At 46.8% G+C, this 17,150-nt stretch overlaps 1 protein-coding gene across 17 annotated transcripts in view; it reads right to left on the bottom strand.

The window, feature by feature from the left end:
• Positions 1-17,150, bottom strand: part of kiaa1109 (KIAA1109 ortholog) — a 148,200-nt gene that overhangs the window by 98,586 nt on the left and 32,464 nt on the right. For all 17 annotated transcript variants that reach the window (XM_030357501.1, XM_030357502.1, XM_030357500.1 and 14 more), the window contains exons 22-33: positions 12,534-12,710; positions 11,206-11,334; positions 7,111-7,230; positions 5,955-6,268; positions 5,529-5,776; positions 4,982-5,222; positions 4,255-4,743; positions 3,475-3,736; positions 2,015-2,152; positions 1,495-1,565; positions 1,038-1,211; positions 202-322 (exon numbers count right to left, since the gene is read on the bottom strand). In XM_030357501.1, the coding sequence (XP_030213361.1) occupies positions 202-322; positions 1,038-1,211; positions 1,495-1,565; positions 2,015-2,152; positions 3,475-3,736; positions 4,255-4,743; positions 4,982-5,222; positions 5,529-5,776; positions 5,955-6,268; positions 7,111-7,230; positions 11,206-11,334; positions 12,534-12,710 (2,484 nt within the window). The remainder of the gene's footprint in view (positions 1-201; positions 323-1,037; positions 1,212-1,494; positions 1,566-2,014; positions 2,153-3,474; positions 3,737-4,254; positions 4,744-4,981; positions 5,223-5,528; positions 5,777-5,954; positions 6,269-7,110; positions 7,231-11,205; positions 11,335-12,533; positions 12,711-17,150) is intronic.

Genomic DNA, 17,150 nt, shown 5'->3' with positions numbered 1-17,150 from the left:
CTGTATTAACTAATTGTATTACTTATTGGTGTAACTGATTAAGGGATAAAACATGTTCAATGCCAAATAGGAATGTTGCAACTTACAAATTTGTAAGTGGCCTATAGTAACAACCATTTAATGTTTTATAAAGTTATTATTTTCAATGCCCATCATGGTAGTAGTATAATAAGCATGTAAACATTAGTGTCATTGACTCACAGACTCGGTGACAGTAGACTTGCTGATCTGATAGGCCTCATTAAGAACCTTTCCATGGAGGTCGTCCAGAATGGCCGTCGGGTGACGGATGCTGACGAAGTGGACCATGGAGTCGATGTACCTAAAGTCAAACAGCACATTACTTAGTGTCCACTGCGTGCTGGTATACAAAGACATCCTGCCGTCTGTAGTCACGCTGCATTGGCAACATTAAAGAAGTCACGAGGCTAAATAAATAAACATCTATATCTATAAATATAGTGAGTTGAATAGTGGGGGATAGCCTATTAGAGGCTATTCCCCACTATCCACGGAGCCTGAGATGAATAATTGTTTTAGTATATACTACACGTTAACACTCCAAAAATAAACAAGAGAACACTTTTTACCGGGATTTTTTTGTTTTTATTAGCAGTTCATTGGTTTTTAATAGTGTAACTAGATGACCGTCATGCGCGCTGAATACAATATCCAGAGTTTGAGATCTCAATCATGAAATATTGCCCAATAACCTGAAATAGCAAACCAATCAAATTGCGCCATCTTAGGAGATTCACGTGTAGCATATACTAAATATATGGAGACCAATCAAAGCTAGATGGAGGGAGTTGTACTTGATGATACGAATGAAATTCGTATCAAGTAAAACGTCTGACGATGAACAGAAATATGTCCTGTCCTAACAGAATGGTCTGTGTGCCCTCCTCTTCTGATATATGTCCTGTCCTAACAGAACGGTCTGGTGTGACCTCCTCTTCTGATATATGTCCTGTCCTAACAGAAAGGTCTGGTGTGCCCTCCTGCTGTGAGTCACATGCACAGAGGACGCTTGCTACCTGTCCAGAGTTTCTGCCACCAGTGGGGTGAGCACCACATTGATGGCCCCCTTCACTTCCACGATGGCTGTGGTCCTGGTCTGGGACAGTGGCTGGTCCAGAGACCAGTCGTCTGTGGTGGTCTCTTCATCTGTGTTATCCATGGCCTTCTTGTCCAGAGGGGTGTACGGTGTGCTAGTTTGGATGAAAAGTGATTAATGACACGCATGAGAAATATTGAAAGAAATTAAACAATCAAACTTATAAAGATAAACAGTTATAAAACAATAGTCATGTCATTATTTCTGTGTCAAAAAAGTTTGTTTAAACTGAGGCGCAAAATTAAAAACGATCTGTTCAATAAATGTACACACAGTTTCAGAGAGTGAACAGCTTTACCTAATTTGCATATTTCTTTGTGACATCAGAAGGTCGGGAGAGTGGGTCTTTAAGATATGAATCTCAAACATGAAACTACCTGTTAATATCTTCCATCAGTTGAATCCCTCTGTCCAGGAGAGAGCTGGCTGAGAGGCCGTGCTTCACCACCTAAAAGGTCGAACATAAATAAAGATCACATATCATATCATGTATCTGAAGGGATTAAAAACTAAGTTGTTCTTATCTCTGCCCTAGCCTACTTAAAATTATTTTTCATAAAAATCGCAGCAATAGCATTCGTTCCAGAAATGTACAAAGAGTGTACATTGAAGTATTCAGTCATTTTAACAGCTTTGTGAGCAGCAGTTCTGTGTTTTCAGAAACAGATAATTTGCCGTTTTTCTAACATTGGATTTCTGGTTTTAATTGATTCCTCAAATCATTTGATATCAATTGTCATATCAATTGTCATACATGTATATTACAAGAACAAAGAGACGATAGGGGAAGATTTGTTTTATTGATTTTTTTACCCCAATTAGGGAATCATTTATTAATTCTTTAAACCTCTTTATGGATATTTACATCCAGAAGAGTAATGTGATAATTGTATGTACCTTAAAGCTCGGAACAGACAGCTGGTCAAATGAGATGGGGCTCTCTTCACCGGTGGGCGTGTCTAGGTCCAGGGGGCGATGCAGAGAGGACTTTGAGGTCCTCTTATTGGTGGGCTGCTTCACCGACCAATTAGACACCTGAGAAAATAACATACCATTTCAGATTTTAAAATAACCAAAAGAAAGGTAACACCTGTGAGATTGTTCTGCAGGCAGACAATAGTGGTGGATAAGTCTCGGTTTGCGCAAGTAAAGCTAGAACACAGTAACCCGATAGTACTAAAGGCCAATAGCACAGCATTAATGATAAATACCTGGGCCAATATCCGATGTCAATAAAGGGAATTACAGCAAAGAAGAAGGTTTTAGTAGAGGTAGGTTTAGGTGAAATCTCAGAATAAAACATAGATCCAATGCATTGCCAACCAATGCAAAATTGACGTAACTTGATGAGACACGAACAGGAGGATATCTTAGGAGTGCATTGTCCAGTCACCATCTGCTAACTAGACGTTCAGTGCATGCTCTGCTGGGACGGCACACAGTAAGTCAGTGTTCAATGGCGGCCTCATGTCTGTCTCTCGTCGACTTGTTTGTATAGTGTCTAATCCAAGTCTCGTCCCCTTGTCGACTGTGTCTAGTTCAGATGGCGACTCAGGACTTCTGGTTGAAGGCAATTTTCTATTTTCTCTGTGGAACAGTTACAGACCTAACATACAGTGAATCAATCCACCACCAATCACGGGGTAATGGTGACGTGGGGAGGATGTGGGTTCTACATGACGCAGCTCATACTGCAAGTAGCTGATGAATGATTGTATGTCTTTAGACATACCCAACTATTGAGTCGATTAGCTTGAAATTGGCCAATGTCCGTAAACTGAGCTGACAAACTGCCAAATATAGTCCAAAGTCCAGGTGGTATTCAACATCACTTATAGCCGCAGTATGCAGCTCGGTCCTGAGTCAGCTGTGATATTAGATGTCGTTACGCTGAGCAGTCAGCGGTGAATTGTGAACTGTGCAGCTTGGTCCTAGTTAGCAGGCCATCTCTCTCACCTGGTACTGGACCAGGTAGTTATGGTAACAGGCCATCTCTCTTACCTGGTACTGGACCAGGTAGTTCTAGTTAACAGGCCATCTCTCTCACCTGGTACTGGACCAGGTAGTTCTAGTTAACAGGCCATCTCTCACCTGGTACTGGACCAGGTAATTATGGTAACAGGCCATCTCTCTCACCTGGTACTGGACCAGGTAGTTCTAGTTAACAGGCCATCCCTTACCTGGTACTGGGTCAGGTAGTTAAGGTAACAGGCCATCTCTCCAACCTGGTACTGGACCAGGTAGTTCTAGTTAACAGGCCATCCCTTACCTGGTACTGGGTCAGGTAGTTAAGGTAACAGGCCATCTCTCTCACCTGGTACTGGGACAGGTTGTTCTGGTAACAGGCCATCACTCACCTGGTACTGGGACAGGTAGTTCTGGTAACAGGCCATGACGTGAGGCTGACGGGTCACCGGGCCTGGCTCAGCGGTCTTCTCCGCCTCCATGGAGCTCTCCTCCTCCATGGCGAGGGCAGAGACGAAGGAGGCCTGCGAGGTGTGGCTGGGGAGGGGCTGGGAGGGCGTCAGCATGTGGGGGTGGGGCCTTGGCTCCGTGATCAGCTCCCCGTTCAGCACATAGGTCAGGGGCCCCTCCACGCTATGGTAGATCGAGCTCCGGCTGTGGGGGAAATATTCAGGTTGGAAGAGGATTAGACTCATATCATCATCACTCAGAGGTTACTGTTTTCCAGTACTAAGACATGTGTCGCTTAGTGTAAACCATTGAACTGAGAAGTAGAGTGAGAGTATTATGAGGTGGTGGAAAATATGATACATTTTTACCTTTACATTTAACATTTATTTTTATCCATAGCGACTTACATCAGTTAATACACACATTGACGGCAGAGTCAACCATGCAAGGCGACAGCCAGCTCGTCAGGAGCAGTTAGGGTTAAGTTTCTTGCTCAGGGACACATCAACACTCAGCTAGGAGGAGCTGGGGATCGAACTAGCAACCTTTCGGTTACAAGACAACTGCTCTACCTCCTGAGCTAAGCCGACCCTATAGCCGACGATATACGTTTTTATCAAAAATAAAATAAATTTGCGATGGTGGGGAAGGGTTGGATGGTAGGAAATTCTTAATAAATGTATTAAATATAATAAATAGCCAACCATTGGTCCAGAGCCCACCTGTAGTTGTCCATGTGGTACGGCGGCGGCTGCTGCCCCATCTGCTGCCGGCGCTTCTTCTTCCTCCCGGGGTATGTCCCCGGGCCCTCGTCCGCGCTGCTGATTGGCTCAAAGTCCTCCGTGGCCGAGAAGTAGGCCTCGCTCTCGGCCACCGACATGCTGGAGTCGGCCGAGCGGTACTGGTGGAAGGTGTTGGAGTCGGCCGAGGGCGTGAAGGGGAAGGAGCTGTAGCTGCGGCGCTGCGCCGGGGAGTCCAGGACGTTCTCGTCGCTGCGGGACACATCGCTGCTGAACTGGACCGCGCCCGACAGTGCCGACGGGGGCTTCTCCGTGAAGACGGCCGCAGAAAGGCTCTTGGTGCTGCCGAGCCGGCTGGAGTGGACCGACGACTGGCGGTGGAGGGGGGAGCACACCGGGGAGCAGAGCGCCGAGCGGTCCGGACCGCTGCTGGGGGAGAGGGGCGAGCCCTCGGGGACCTCCTCTAGGGTGCTGCCGAGGAACAACAGGGTTCTTTCATTTACAATTAGGGGAATTTGTTGACACTTTTATCCAAAGCAACTTCCAACCTTTCACCCTGACGAGATGGCAACCTCGACAATCAGCTAGGAGGAGGTGGGCATCGAACAAGCAACCTTCTGGTTACCAGTAAAGCTGCTCTACCTCCTGAGCTATTATGGAAATCAAAAGAAAACAAGCTCCCGCAGCATTCAGCTGTTTGGTGACTCACTCAGCGAGGCTCTTGCTGTTCATGTGGAAGGCGCGGGTCTCGGTGCCCGGGGAGGGCGTGTCCCTCTCTCCCGACAACAGCGGCTGGGCGGCGCTGGACGAAGAGTTCTCCTCGGAGGAGGAGGCAGAGCTGTGGGAGCGCTGGGGCACCTGAAGGCTGAGGTGCTGGTGGCCCCGCCTCTCGGGCAGCTCTGGAGGAACGCCGGGCAGGTGGGCGTCTTTCTTCACACCCTGACCTCGCCCTAGGAGGAGAGAGGTTCAACTACTCTTAGAACAATGAGCAAGATTACTGATGGAAGGTTTCAGTGACCGTCGTTATAACGCATCTGTTCTGAAGAAAACGTGGATACCATCGGACACAGAAAAAATAAGGGTTAAATACATCAGAAAAAGATATATCGGCAAAGAAGCTGAATGATTAAACATGAACTATATCACCGCTACAAAATGAATGAATGAATGAATGAATCATTTCAAATTGAGATTGAAATTCATGTAAAAAAATAAAAGGGTAAACCGGTAAACGAGGATTAAGACGTTTACGGTACCGTCCACTGCCTTGGCTGTCTCCTTGGTGATGATGCACTCCCCGGGGTGCAGGAGTGACTGACCGTAGCACATGTCCCACTCAGCGTTTGAGCCGGAAAAGGAGGACGACGGCGTCACCTCCTCCAGCTTAAAGAAGTCCAGGCCGATGTTGTTCCCGCCAAAAAACCGGCATCCCCCCAGGCACCCACAGCGGCTCCTGCCGCGCTTGTTTCGAATGCTTGGATCGTCGGGCCACAGGAACCACAGTCTGACAGCCAGAATACCAGAGGAGGTCGCCATTAGTGGTGGCCAATGGAAGAAGACAGACGTTTGTTTTAGAAGGGGTTTGAAAATCACTTATTCTATGTACAAGACGAGTCTCAGTGACAAACGCAGCTAAAAGAAAGTTAGTAGTTCAGAAGCGTAGAATAAAGTCATCAGCCTACCTCTTGCTTTGGGCGTCATGAAGCTCCAGGAATTGCCTCTGTACCTCACATTTGGCGGAGTGGTCGGCCGCTAGGGCTATGTCCGCAGTGATGAGGTTTAGGTCCACAGAGCCGGCCTCCAGCCAGAAGGATCGTCTGAGAGTGGGAGGCTGTGCCGGGCCCTGCCCTCCCAGCGGCACCCGGGGCCAGTCGGTGGAGGGCTGCGTCTGCTGCTCGATGTACTGGTGGATGCTGACGTCCTGGACCACGGCGCTGATCCCCTCGCCAACCGCCTGGTTGTGCAGGTTACAGCTGGCCAGGCGTATCGTCGCAGTCTGGGGAATCAGGAAATAACACTCAGCGACTTTTAAGTTGAACAATATTTTTTACCTTTGAAGTCGCAATGTTTACGTTTGGGCCCCACCAGAATATAGAAAGAAAAAAATACTCAAACACAGCGTTTTGTCCAATCTAACGTGAACTAGCATAGCTTGGCTGCTGTGAGTGGTCCGAGCTTTCAGGACGGGAGTGTCGATATTAAGATTAGGCATTATAGATTTATATAGGATGTGATCTTATTAAAAACCGTATTGTAATCAATATCAATCAGTATTGACTAGAAATATTTCCTGGTCATTTGAAGCTGGAAGATGGTTCAAATTAGCCTGGCTCCGCCCTCCTAAGTACTTCTGCTCAATTTTAATTTCCCGTCACTACTACGTCTGGGTTTGCAGTATATTCGCAGGTTTTCTGCGTCCAAATTGTGTGCGTCGAATCAGCGAACAGAGGGGTTGGCTGAGAACAATAACGTTGAATGACAATGAAGTCAGCTCTTGATGACGGACATCTTCACGCCCAGTGTTTGGTTTGTTTACAGCCTGCGCGCAACGTGATTCCCGGCCGGTCCTGGCACATGACATACGTCACGACCAAAAGTTAGCGATTGGTTATGGTAGATACGCAGTGGCACTGGGCAGATCTAATAGTTTTAAACTTCAACAGACATCCGCCTTCAAGTGAGTTAACGTTAGTCAATTGAGTGGGTCCAGACTCTCTGTAAAACTGAAATGAAGTACAAGAGTCTGGTAGGACCAGGCTAGGTTGAAATGATAACCACTGCAGATTTCATTCTGCAATCGAAATTCCAGATCATCAGTTGGTTTCAGCGATACATTACCTTGATGTTGGCTGCACAGCCGTGTTCTACCACGAAGATGTCGGCCCCGTCCACGGCCAGACGGGTCATGGTGTACTTGAGGTCCTCCGAGGTCCTGCAGTGGCCTGGCAGGCAGCTCATCTAAGATAAGAAAGACATTTAAAATAGTTATAAAATAGCTTGACATATTTTCATCAGTGTCACACCTTAATAAATCCTTGCATTTCCCGATCGCTTCACGAAGAATATTTAAAAAAACAATTTTGGTTGATCCTCATCATTTAGGCTCAAGAAAGGAAACTATTCTGTTTCACATTGGTACAAAGTATCAAAACTGTTGGCGGAGTGACAACAATCTGTTATGTAAAATAAAAATAATACATTTCAAATGAGTCAACAACATGCTTCTAGTAACCCTTTGTTATGTACAGCGGTTCTCCACGGATGACCAAGAAATGGAATCCTCAACCCAGAAGGTGTAGGCCTTTCAAAACCTCAGCTTCCCCCGGTCAGAGGAGCTAGTGCGTACTGCACAAAAAAAATCAACGCTTAAAGGTTGGGTATGGGATTTGCGAAACGCCAGCAGATTTTGAAAATACACAACTCAAATGGTCCTACCCCCTCTCCTTCAACGCTGACTCTGACTCCACTAGGGATCGACTGATATATCGGCTGGCCGATATTATCGGCCGATATTCGCGTTTTTTACGTGTATCGGTATCGGCCGATACGCGGCTGATTTTCGCCGATATTTTTTTCGCCAATTTTTTTTCTTTTTTACTTGTTCTACCTCACCTGTCTTTAATATTTGTTAAATATTGTTCATCTACTTGTTCTTACTTGTTCTACCTCACCTGTTTTTACTATTTGTTAAATATTGTTTTTTATATTGAAGTTCAATAAATGTTCCTTTTTTTAAATTGAGACTTGTAACATTTGTTATCAGTGTAATTTTTATGATTGAGGGAGCAAAAGCAGTATCGGCTTTAAATATCGGCTCAAGAAAATCGGTATCGGCGTATCGGCATATCGGCTAAGACTGATGAAAAAATATCGGTATCGTATCGGCCCTAAAAAATCCGTAACGGTCGATCCCTAGACTCCACCCATTCCAAGTACCTGGACGCGCAATCATGCACGAGCGCGAACACAGATGAGCGAGAGCGAGCCAGGCTAGCGTAGGTTTTCGTTAAAAACATGGCACTACATTCAGCTGTAAGTTGCACCAGATATTATAAACATTAAACGGTCACATAAATCATTACTATTTTTAGAAAATGTATGTTTGTTTCATATAATTGTATTGGAAGTCCTGGTTTTCCCTAGGGTTGCTGCGGTGTGGACATTTTCACACCGAGTAATACACTCGTCTCAACACCGGTATTACAGAGTATAAACGGTATAAACTTTGAAACTAGGTCAACCGCCATCTTCTCCGTCAACTCTCCTCTCACACTGTGACAGCGTCTGGCAGCGCGCCAAATCTCGATGACAGCGTCTTATAACATTCTATATATAATAGTATATAATATAATTGTATATATAATATTACGGCAAAAAGCTCTGCGCCTCCGGATGGCCGTAGCGCGGTGAGCTCTCGTAAGGATTGGGCTTTGCAGGTTTGTTTACCAGCGTTGCTATGGTTAATAATAAATCGCTGTCTAATCAATACTTCATTCACTGCCTCTTCTTAACACCGGCAGTACCGCGGGAAGTAGGGGTGCTGGGGGTGCTGTAGCACCCCCTGTCTGAGGCCCTGTCTTATCACAGAAAACGATCATTTCTAAAAACTCTGGCCAAAGTGGAGATTTCTGAAAACGCCGGTTATGTGTTGTCGTGTCAACAGGGAGAAACGGGATTTTAGGTTCTGAAGCGTCACATTATGCACCAGGAAATGCTTAACGTCATGTGAGCGCCTGCTGTACCGTATTGGTCCGAATATAAACACAAACCCCATTGTAAGACGACCTATATTTGGAAAAAAGATTTGAAGACCAGATCTTGTTTTTATAAATAAATTGTATTCATTGAAATAATATACGAAAATAAAAAGGCATAGAATAAAACACTGCATTGCCACTAAACAGTAGTGCAAATAGGCCATACTGATGTGTACACCAAAGACTATTCCTGACACTCCTCTGCCCCGCTGTGTTCGCTCTGATTGTGGTCGCTCCGCACTGTTTCGGCCCGTGGCAAAGCGAATCATCCTCGCTGCTGTCCAAGGCATTCTGAGACGCAGCATTTATTTAATGCTCATATGACCTAGTGCTGAAAAAAAGTTACATGAAAAAGTTTGAGGGTAGCGGTGGTGCGCTAAACTTGTTCTGTGAGCAGCTGGATGTGAACCCTAGTTTTCACCCAAGTTTATGGCAAAATATCATAGCCTGTCAAAATTAGCTAGATGGCCTTAGCCTGGTCATCATAGCAATGCTTTGGCCAACACTAGGTAAGCATAGTTTACTGTGCCCCATGGCTATTTTGTTTAACAATTGTGATTTGTGAAAGATTAAATTGTGTGTGCTATTCACCACTGTTTGCTGGTGGTGGTGGGGATGGTGGCGTCTTGTCTGCCATGGAAATGGTCTTCTACTGCTAGGTCCAAATGTGGATTAACAAGTTCCAGTGGCTACCGCAGGATAACAACAAAGAGGAGCTTGCTCTGGGTCACGAGCTCTGGGTCACGACTCACGAGTACTGCACGAAGGGGTCGCGCGCAGGGCGCGGGAGTGCAGTACGACCGTTTGATTGACGTACTTACTGTCCAATGCAACTCTGTGGCTCTGGAAATCATTGGCTGGAGTTTTTCGAGCCCTGCCCGTTCCACAGATGATTGACTTGTTTAATTTTCATGTCAGTACTTCTAACTCAGTGGCTGTAAGTGGGTTATGATAAGGATTTCAAGTAATTTTGCAAAAATGGCCAAAAAAGCGAATTCCATACCCAACCTTTAAAGGGATGATATCATGCTTTATTTTAAGGGTTAATAATTGTATTTGGCGGTACTATCAGAATAGGGTTACACGCCTTTATGTTAAAAATGCCCCTATCGTTCTCTGTCCACTTCTGCAAACCAATCTCAGCGTCTTTCAAAAATGTTGTTTTGTATCATGTCGTTTTAAGGCCCCCCTACTAGCCCAGTCACTTTGTTGCGATTGGTAAAACGTTTTGCGTGTGCGTCGGCAGATTCCCACCCCCGAGAAGTTGTAAATATTGCAGGTAGCCGGGAGGCGCAACTTCTGCACTGCCCAATGTCTGACGTCACACTATTACGGAAGTAAAGTTGGAGCGCAAACAAGCTGTTTCACGCACTTATTGAGGGCCGTTCTCGTTGGCACCAATACTCCCCCTGGCTTAGACTTAGATTTTTCTAGCCTAGCAGAGGTAAAACATGGATACATATGTCATTTATCAGTCTAAAGCATGGTTTCTCAACGGGGGCGGTACCGCCCCCTGGGGGGCGTTCGCACAACCTAGGGGGGCGCTGGGAACGTGATTCCATTTTTGGGGGGATATTTAATTATTTTATTTTCTTTGGCGTGAAAAAATAGGCTACCTGAAATAAATAACCTATTTTCATTTATTAGTTTCTAACCCCACTACCGTCTCAGCTACTTTTTACTGTCTATGCGCAGTGGAACAGTTATTATGCAGCGCGGTTCGGTCCTGCACACGCCAGACTCCCGTTACATCAGCTATCGTCATGATCTCTATAGTAACACTGATCAAATTTTGTTTCATAGCCCGTTTACCTCCTTCCTCTTGTTCAGTTCCAGCTGCTCTGAGCAAAGTTTCCGCGAAAAGACTGTTGCATTTCAAATACAAAACATGTAGGCCTTATTAGGCCTCTGCTTTTTTCGTGGAGTCCCCCGCCAGAGGATCAGGGTAAGGTCAGGGGGGCATTCATTGCCATTAGTGACCGACGCAAAATCAATGAAAAACGATGAACCGACAACTTTAAGCAATATAACACGAGTGTGAGTGGGGTTCTTAGTTTATTTTAAATTTTTTATTGAGGGGGGGGGGGGGGGGGGGGGCGTTTGCTCAAAAAAAGGTTGAGAACCACTGGTCTAAAGCATGATATCACCCCTTTAGGTGATAGGTTGAGCTGCTCACCTTAGCATCACAAAGCCGTCGGTCCACACCGTGTTGGCAGATGACCGAGGGTTTCGGTTGCTCCAGCTGGAACTCCCGAGAAACCACGTGGAACACAAACGTCTCCCCCCACTCGATCACATTCGCCAACTAAAGATGACATCGACGCACACATAATAAAAAACAAACAGTCAAACATGTGCTGATCACCATCTCAATTTATAGTCTGCTGCTATAATAGCTGTTAACTTGGATTTAAACAACCCAGGGAATCAACATCATCGCACTTGTTCACATATATTGATTTGCCGTTGGTAAACGCACAATTTCTGCATCGGGTTCAGGATTTCAGTATCAAGGTTTTTATATAAAATGTTCAATCGTGATTCGCAAAAATAAATACATATTCTGTGGAAGCATATATGTACCAAAATTCAAATGGCAATGCAAGGTGCAATTCAATAAGTCATTGTATAATGCAATTTACAATTCATTACGCAATTTAATAATGTAATTAGATTTTTTTTTATTCTAAGTGTATTTTAAAATGCAAAGTGACAATGAAATCCTCAATTCCATTTGAAAAAGTTATAACAACAAAAATAGAGTTAACATTGCTAAATTTTTTGGTGCCTTTATTCAAATAGAAAAAAGCTAAAGCGCCCCCAGTTGCAATGCATTTCGCCATGCTCTATGTGTTGCAAAATTCAAATGACATTACAATTTGCATTGCCATTTGAATTTTGCTACATATATGCTTCCAAAATTGACCACCACATATGGATCGTTAATTTATTTGACTATTTCGATTGGGTAGAAATGTATTTCATTGGAGAGTTGTAAGCAGGGCTTTGGTTCACCCAGCCCATACTGCTCTCGCTAACCCACAGACCGTCTGTGAATAGCCCCTCCTCTCCATGCACTGAGGAATCAAAAAAGGATAATTTGCAAGTGGATAATACTCAAGGAAGATGGCTGGTTGAATGCATTAAAATCTGGAGTTCACAATGGTTAGTTTTAGGTATGCGGGAAGCACAAAAAAACATACGGATACACGTCAGAAACCCCAACGAGTTCTCGTCTTCCTGATATGTAGGCTGCAATAGTTCACCAATGTTTGTATATTAACAGTCAGTGTCATCTGTATCTAAAACCGTATCAAACAGTTTGTGTTACATTCACATTCACATTCATACACCAGGAAATACGGAAACACTAGGTGGGATACACCAGGAGGGATACACTAGGAGGGATACACTAGGAGGGATACACTAGGGGTATACTCTTAAACAGCCCCATTAATCCTTTGGAAACATTTTGAAGTTTGGTTAATCAGAAACCAAACCTACCTGTGGGATGGTGACCCGTCCAGTGAGCAGGCCGGCCTGCATGTCGATAAGCCAGGCGTACTCCAGTGTGTCACTGCCCATGGGAAGGCCCTGGGCCGAGAACATGGCATGGGCTCTCATCTGCAGGCCGGTCAGACTCAGGTGGCCGTCCCTCAACATGCCATCAGAGGTTGGACGCTAGAGGAACACACAAAATATAAGACAACAAACTGTCTGCTTTATTTACAAACCTTTCTTACACTGGGATGGTTGATGAGGACAGCAACAACACTTAAAGGGGACATATTATGGTGTTTTCCCAACAAGTAAACATAGTATTTGAGTTCCAGAACACATGTTTTTGAAGCGGTTTGCTGGAAATAGTTTTTAGGAAAGAAATTCTCGCCTACCGCTATTCCCCTCTGTTTCAGTCCCTTCAGAATGCGCTGTTTCTTGTGTCTGCCACTTTAGTGCAAATTATCTGCTGCCCATTGACCAATGAGCTGTCAAGACTGAACCACAGCATGGAGGAGAAGGGATTGTTGCCATTTGCGTACTCCTGGAGCAAATGGCCATGGGATATCTCGGCCATGGTTGAGAAGAATTGGGGGAAAAGGAACTTTGGCCTTGACTCTCTGAAGTCCATGAACCGCGACATGGAGGAGAAAGGGATTTTACTCCGGGAGCTGAGATGCCGAACTGCTTCGGCGGCAGTCCGGCTTCACAGCAGTCCGGCGGGGGTAGCTCGGCGGCAGTCCGGCAGCTCAGCTCAGGGAATACAATCCCTTTCTCCTCCATTTCTCTTCCTCCGGTCTGCCACCGAAGCTCCGGCGGGGGGAGCTCGGCGGCAGTCCGGTAGAGTAAGAGATTGTACTCCCGGAGCTGAGCTGCCGCTGAGTTCCCCCCGCCAGAGCTGCTCGTCCGCTGGTCCACAAGATCCTAGCTATGCTCTGATTGGAGGGGAGTGGGGAAGTGGGAGGTAATATTCAAGCGTGCCCCCTTCCTACGTAGTAGGGGGCGCCGAAACTGACTCGCTCATTTGGTAACTGTAGGCGGGGTACTTTCAGAAATGCATATCTCACTCAAAAATTCATGTACAGACTTTTTTCAAAGTTTGTATGCGTGTGGGTGCACCAAAGACCCAAAAACAACAAATCCCAGGAGAAGTGTTGTTTTCATAATATGTCCCCTTTGAGTAGGCTGTGGGATTTAGACATTACTCAATGTAATCAACCACTTTCGCCCTGAGCTAAATTTTGGAATGCTAAAGATCATACCCAAATTGTATGCTCAAAGGTACTCTGCGTAAGAATCAATAATTAATTCTCATTACTGCCCCTGTGGCCGCTAAGTGAACTGCAGCCTGCTAGAGCTCCATGGGTTGAAAGAATATCAATCATTAATTTTTTTCATCACAACTAAGCGTTAGATAAACAAAGTAGGGATGCACCGATGTGACAATTTTGGCCGATATCGATATCCGATATTAATTTTGCTGCTATGGCCGATGACCAATATTGATATATGTTTTTAAAAAAAAGTTTCTCAGATGATAACATTTAGTTAATCATCCTTTATTTCTTTGTTCCTTTATTTTCAGAACGTATTTAACTTACAAATAACAAGGTAACAGGGCTACCTGATTACAGTTTAAAAAAACAGTAAGCTGACAACGTCGCTAATTAACACTGCAACAACACGGAGATAACCATGGCAACCAGTCAAACAAGTTCTATTTTTGCAATCATTCTGCTCGCGCATCCGCCGTGTTGATAAACAAATAATCCCCCAATACACATGGCCAAATCCCCCTCTCCCTCCCACTCCCACTCCCGACACACAAACAGCAACTAGAGGTTCTCTTTCAAGCAATCGTGAGGTATCTCACATATGGGTACGCCTACCCGCGTATCCCTCAGAAGCACTATCCCCTCATGGCTGACGTGGCCAGCCATGATTGGCTGGCCACGTCTGACGCACCCGGGTCAGCCCCCTATATAACTATCTGACCGTGCTACAGCGTCATTCAATTACCTCTTCTCGCTCAGAAGTAAATATCGACGATACTACCAAGTGCCGAGGTTCTACGCTACTGTCCACAGAGTGAGCTTACCACTCGCTCGCCGGGTGCTAGTACCTACTAAGCGGTTGTCGACAGATAGGCTTGTCACCAAACAACTATCTTTAACCAGCCTGTTTCCAAACAGTGGTTACTCGCTTCTACAGTGACTAGCTTGTATCCAAACATTAGTCACCGGGAACATCTAGCTGCAAAGCTAACTCGATCATCTAGCTGGAAAGCTGACACGTTTAGCTGGGAAGCTAAACCGAATCAGCTGCAAAGCTGTAATAAAATACAACTGGCCAGTCTCCAAACTGCAGTTAAACCATGGCTTCTTCCCCTCCTGACAGTGGATGGGAAGCTTGGACGGGTGTGCGTTTGCGGGAACCATATATCTGAGAGAGATACCCACGTCACCTGCAATGAGTGCCTCGGGCTGAGACATGCCCGAGAAGCACTAGCTCCTATGGGTACCTGCGACCACTGCGCACGACTCCCAATGAAAAGTCTCCGACGACGGCTAGCTCGCCATGTTAGCCTGACAGACAAAGACCTGATGCTTTCGGAGGCCCCAATTCCTAGCGACCATATCCAAGTAGCCACAGCGGGCGCGAGCACCGACTGGGGTGAAAGGATGGAGCAAGAGGACCTAAGGGCGATGACCGAGTCCGAATGCCTGGGGGGCTGCGATGCCCACGATGAACTTGACTCCGTCGATGGCTCGGACGACGCAGTCCTGTTTGAAGAGGACGGCTGCGACCCGTTCCAGCCAGTCGAAGAGGCTGGATTGCGAGGAACCCCCCTTGACCTACGCACAGGGTGCGAGAGGCGATGACGACGGTTCCCCGACTATCGGCACGAGCCTACATGATGTGTGCAGGCGCGCTGCCGCCAAGCTGGAAATCCCATGGCCCAACGCTCCGCCCGAAAAGACCGGTTCCCGGTACGAAGGCAAGAGTTTACCCCGGGTGAAAAGCGCGGAGAGACAACTTCTCCCCTTGTTCCCCGAGTGTGTGGAAGAGGCTACCCGCACCTGGTCGCAGCCGTTCTCATCAAAGAGCCCAATCCAGGGGGGAGCCGCGCTGGAATGCGTAGAGTGAGACATGGACCGCAAACTCTGGGACGAGATGCGTGTTGTGACCGACCTATGCCTCCGTCTTCACCGGTGCGCCGTGGAGGCCTCGGGAAAGGCTATGGGCACCATGGTGGCGCAGGAGAGAGCACGTTGGCTCAATTTATCCAGCCTCCCTAACCGCGAGAAAGTCCAGCTCCTCGACGTTGCGGTGGATCCAAAGGGCTTGTTCGGCCCCGCTGTGACCACCATGCAACGCCGCTGTGAGGCAAAGAAACGGGAGGGGGAGGCTCTGCCGACCTGCATGCCCAGGAAGACGCAGCCTCCTCCCGCTCCGACTTCCCGGCCATCCTTTGCACAGGCGGTGGCCAGGCCTCCGCCGAACTACAGGATTCCGAGACGTCCCGGTTCGCACCCCAGACCTCCACCTCAACCCAAGACTGAGGCTGGGGCTGCGTGGGCCAACAAACCAGCTGCACCAGTGGATCAGCGTGGAGGCAAGCCAGCGCCACTTCGCCCACACCCGGGCAAGAGGCCTAAGCAGTTCGCCTAGCTCGATGCCGGGAGAGGGAAACGTGTCTGCCAGATGCACGCTCCTCTCCCACAGCAAAGGGGTGTGTCCGAAGAGTCTGCCGTTGCGACTCAGGACGGTTTACAGTTCCAGAACCCGTCCACTGTCGAAAGCGCAAACATGTTTAGATCAAAAAATTGTACCCCCTAGTGCATCCAGGCCGAGGGCCGAGGGCACTGCTTTTGAAAAAAAGTCAAATAATAAGCCATATGAGCTCTTTGTCGGAGCAGGCTATAAACAGGCGGGAGCAACACTCCACGAGCGGGCGCCGTTGCTCCACCTGTGGCGCTGGCCCCGGCAGTGGGCTCACTCGCACAGCGAATGCAGCACTGGCAGCCAATTGTGAAATCAGAATGGATTCTGAAAACCATAGGAAAAGGGTACAGAATCCAGTTTATGCATTCCCCTCCGAGTTTCTCGAGAATAATACACACGCAGGCAGTGGGGGAAGCGGCTCACTTTCTTGCAGCAGAGATAGAGTCTCTACTGGAGAAACGCGCGATTCAAGTGGTTCCACCAGCTCAAGCAATGAGCGGGTTCTACTCAAGATATTTCATAATAAAGAAAAAGGGAGGTTGCATGAGACCTACGTATATTGGATCTGAGGGCATTGAATATGCATCTCAGACGATACAGATTTCGGATGTTGACACATTCAGCACTGCTGAGGTTCGTACGTCCAGGCGATTGGTTCACCACCCTGGACCTGGCCGACGCATATTACCATATCTGAATCTACCCCCCGCACAGAAAGTATCTCAGATTTGCCTTTCAAGGGGTGATTTACGAGTTTTCGGTTCTTCCTTTCGGCCTGTCACTAAGCCCGCGAGTCTTTGTGAAATGCACAGAAGCCGCGTAAGGTCCACTCAGTACGAAAGGGATTCGTCTGGCAACCTTTATAGACGACTTCCTCCTGGCTGCGAGTTCAGCACA

The sequence above is a fragment of the Gadus morhua genome, chromosome 5 (assembly GCF_902167405.1).
Source record: "Gadus morhua chromosome 5, gadMor3.0, whole genome shotgun sequence".
NCBI classification, from domain to species: Eukaryota; Metazoa; Chordata; class Actinopteri; order Gadiformes; family Gadidae; genus Gadus; species Gadus morhua.
The sequence above is the reverse complement of the archived record's forward strand: the minus strand, read 5'-3'. Positions and strand labels throughout refer to the sequence as shown.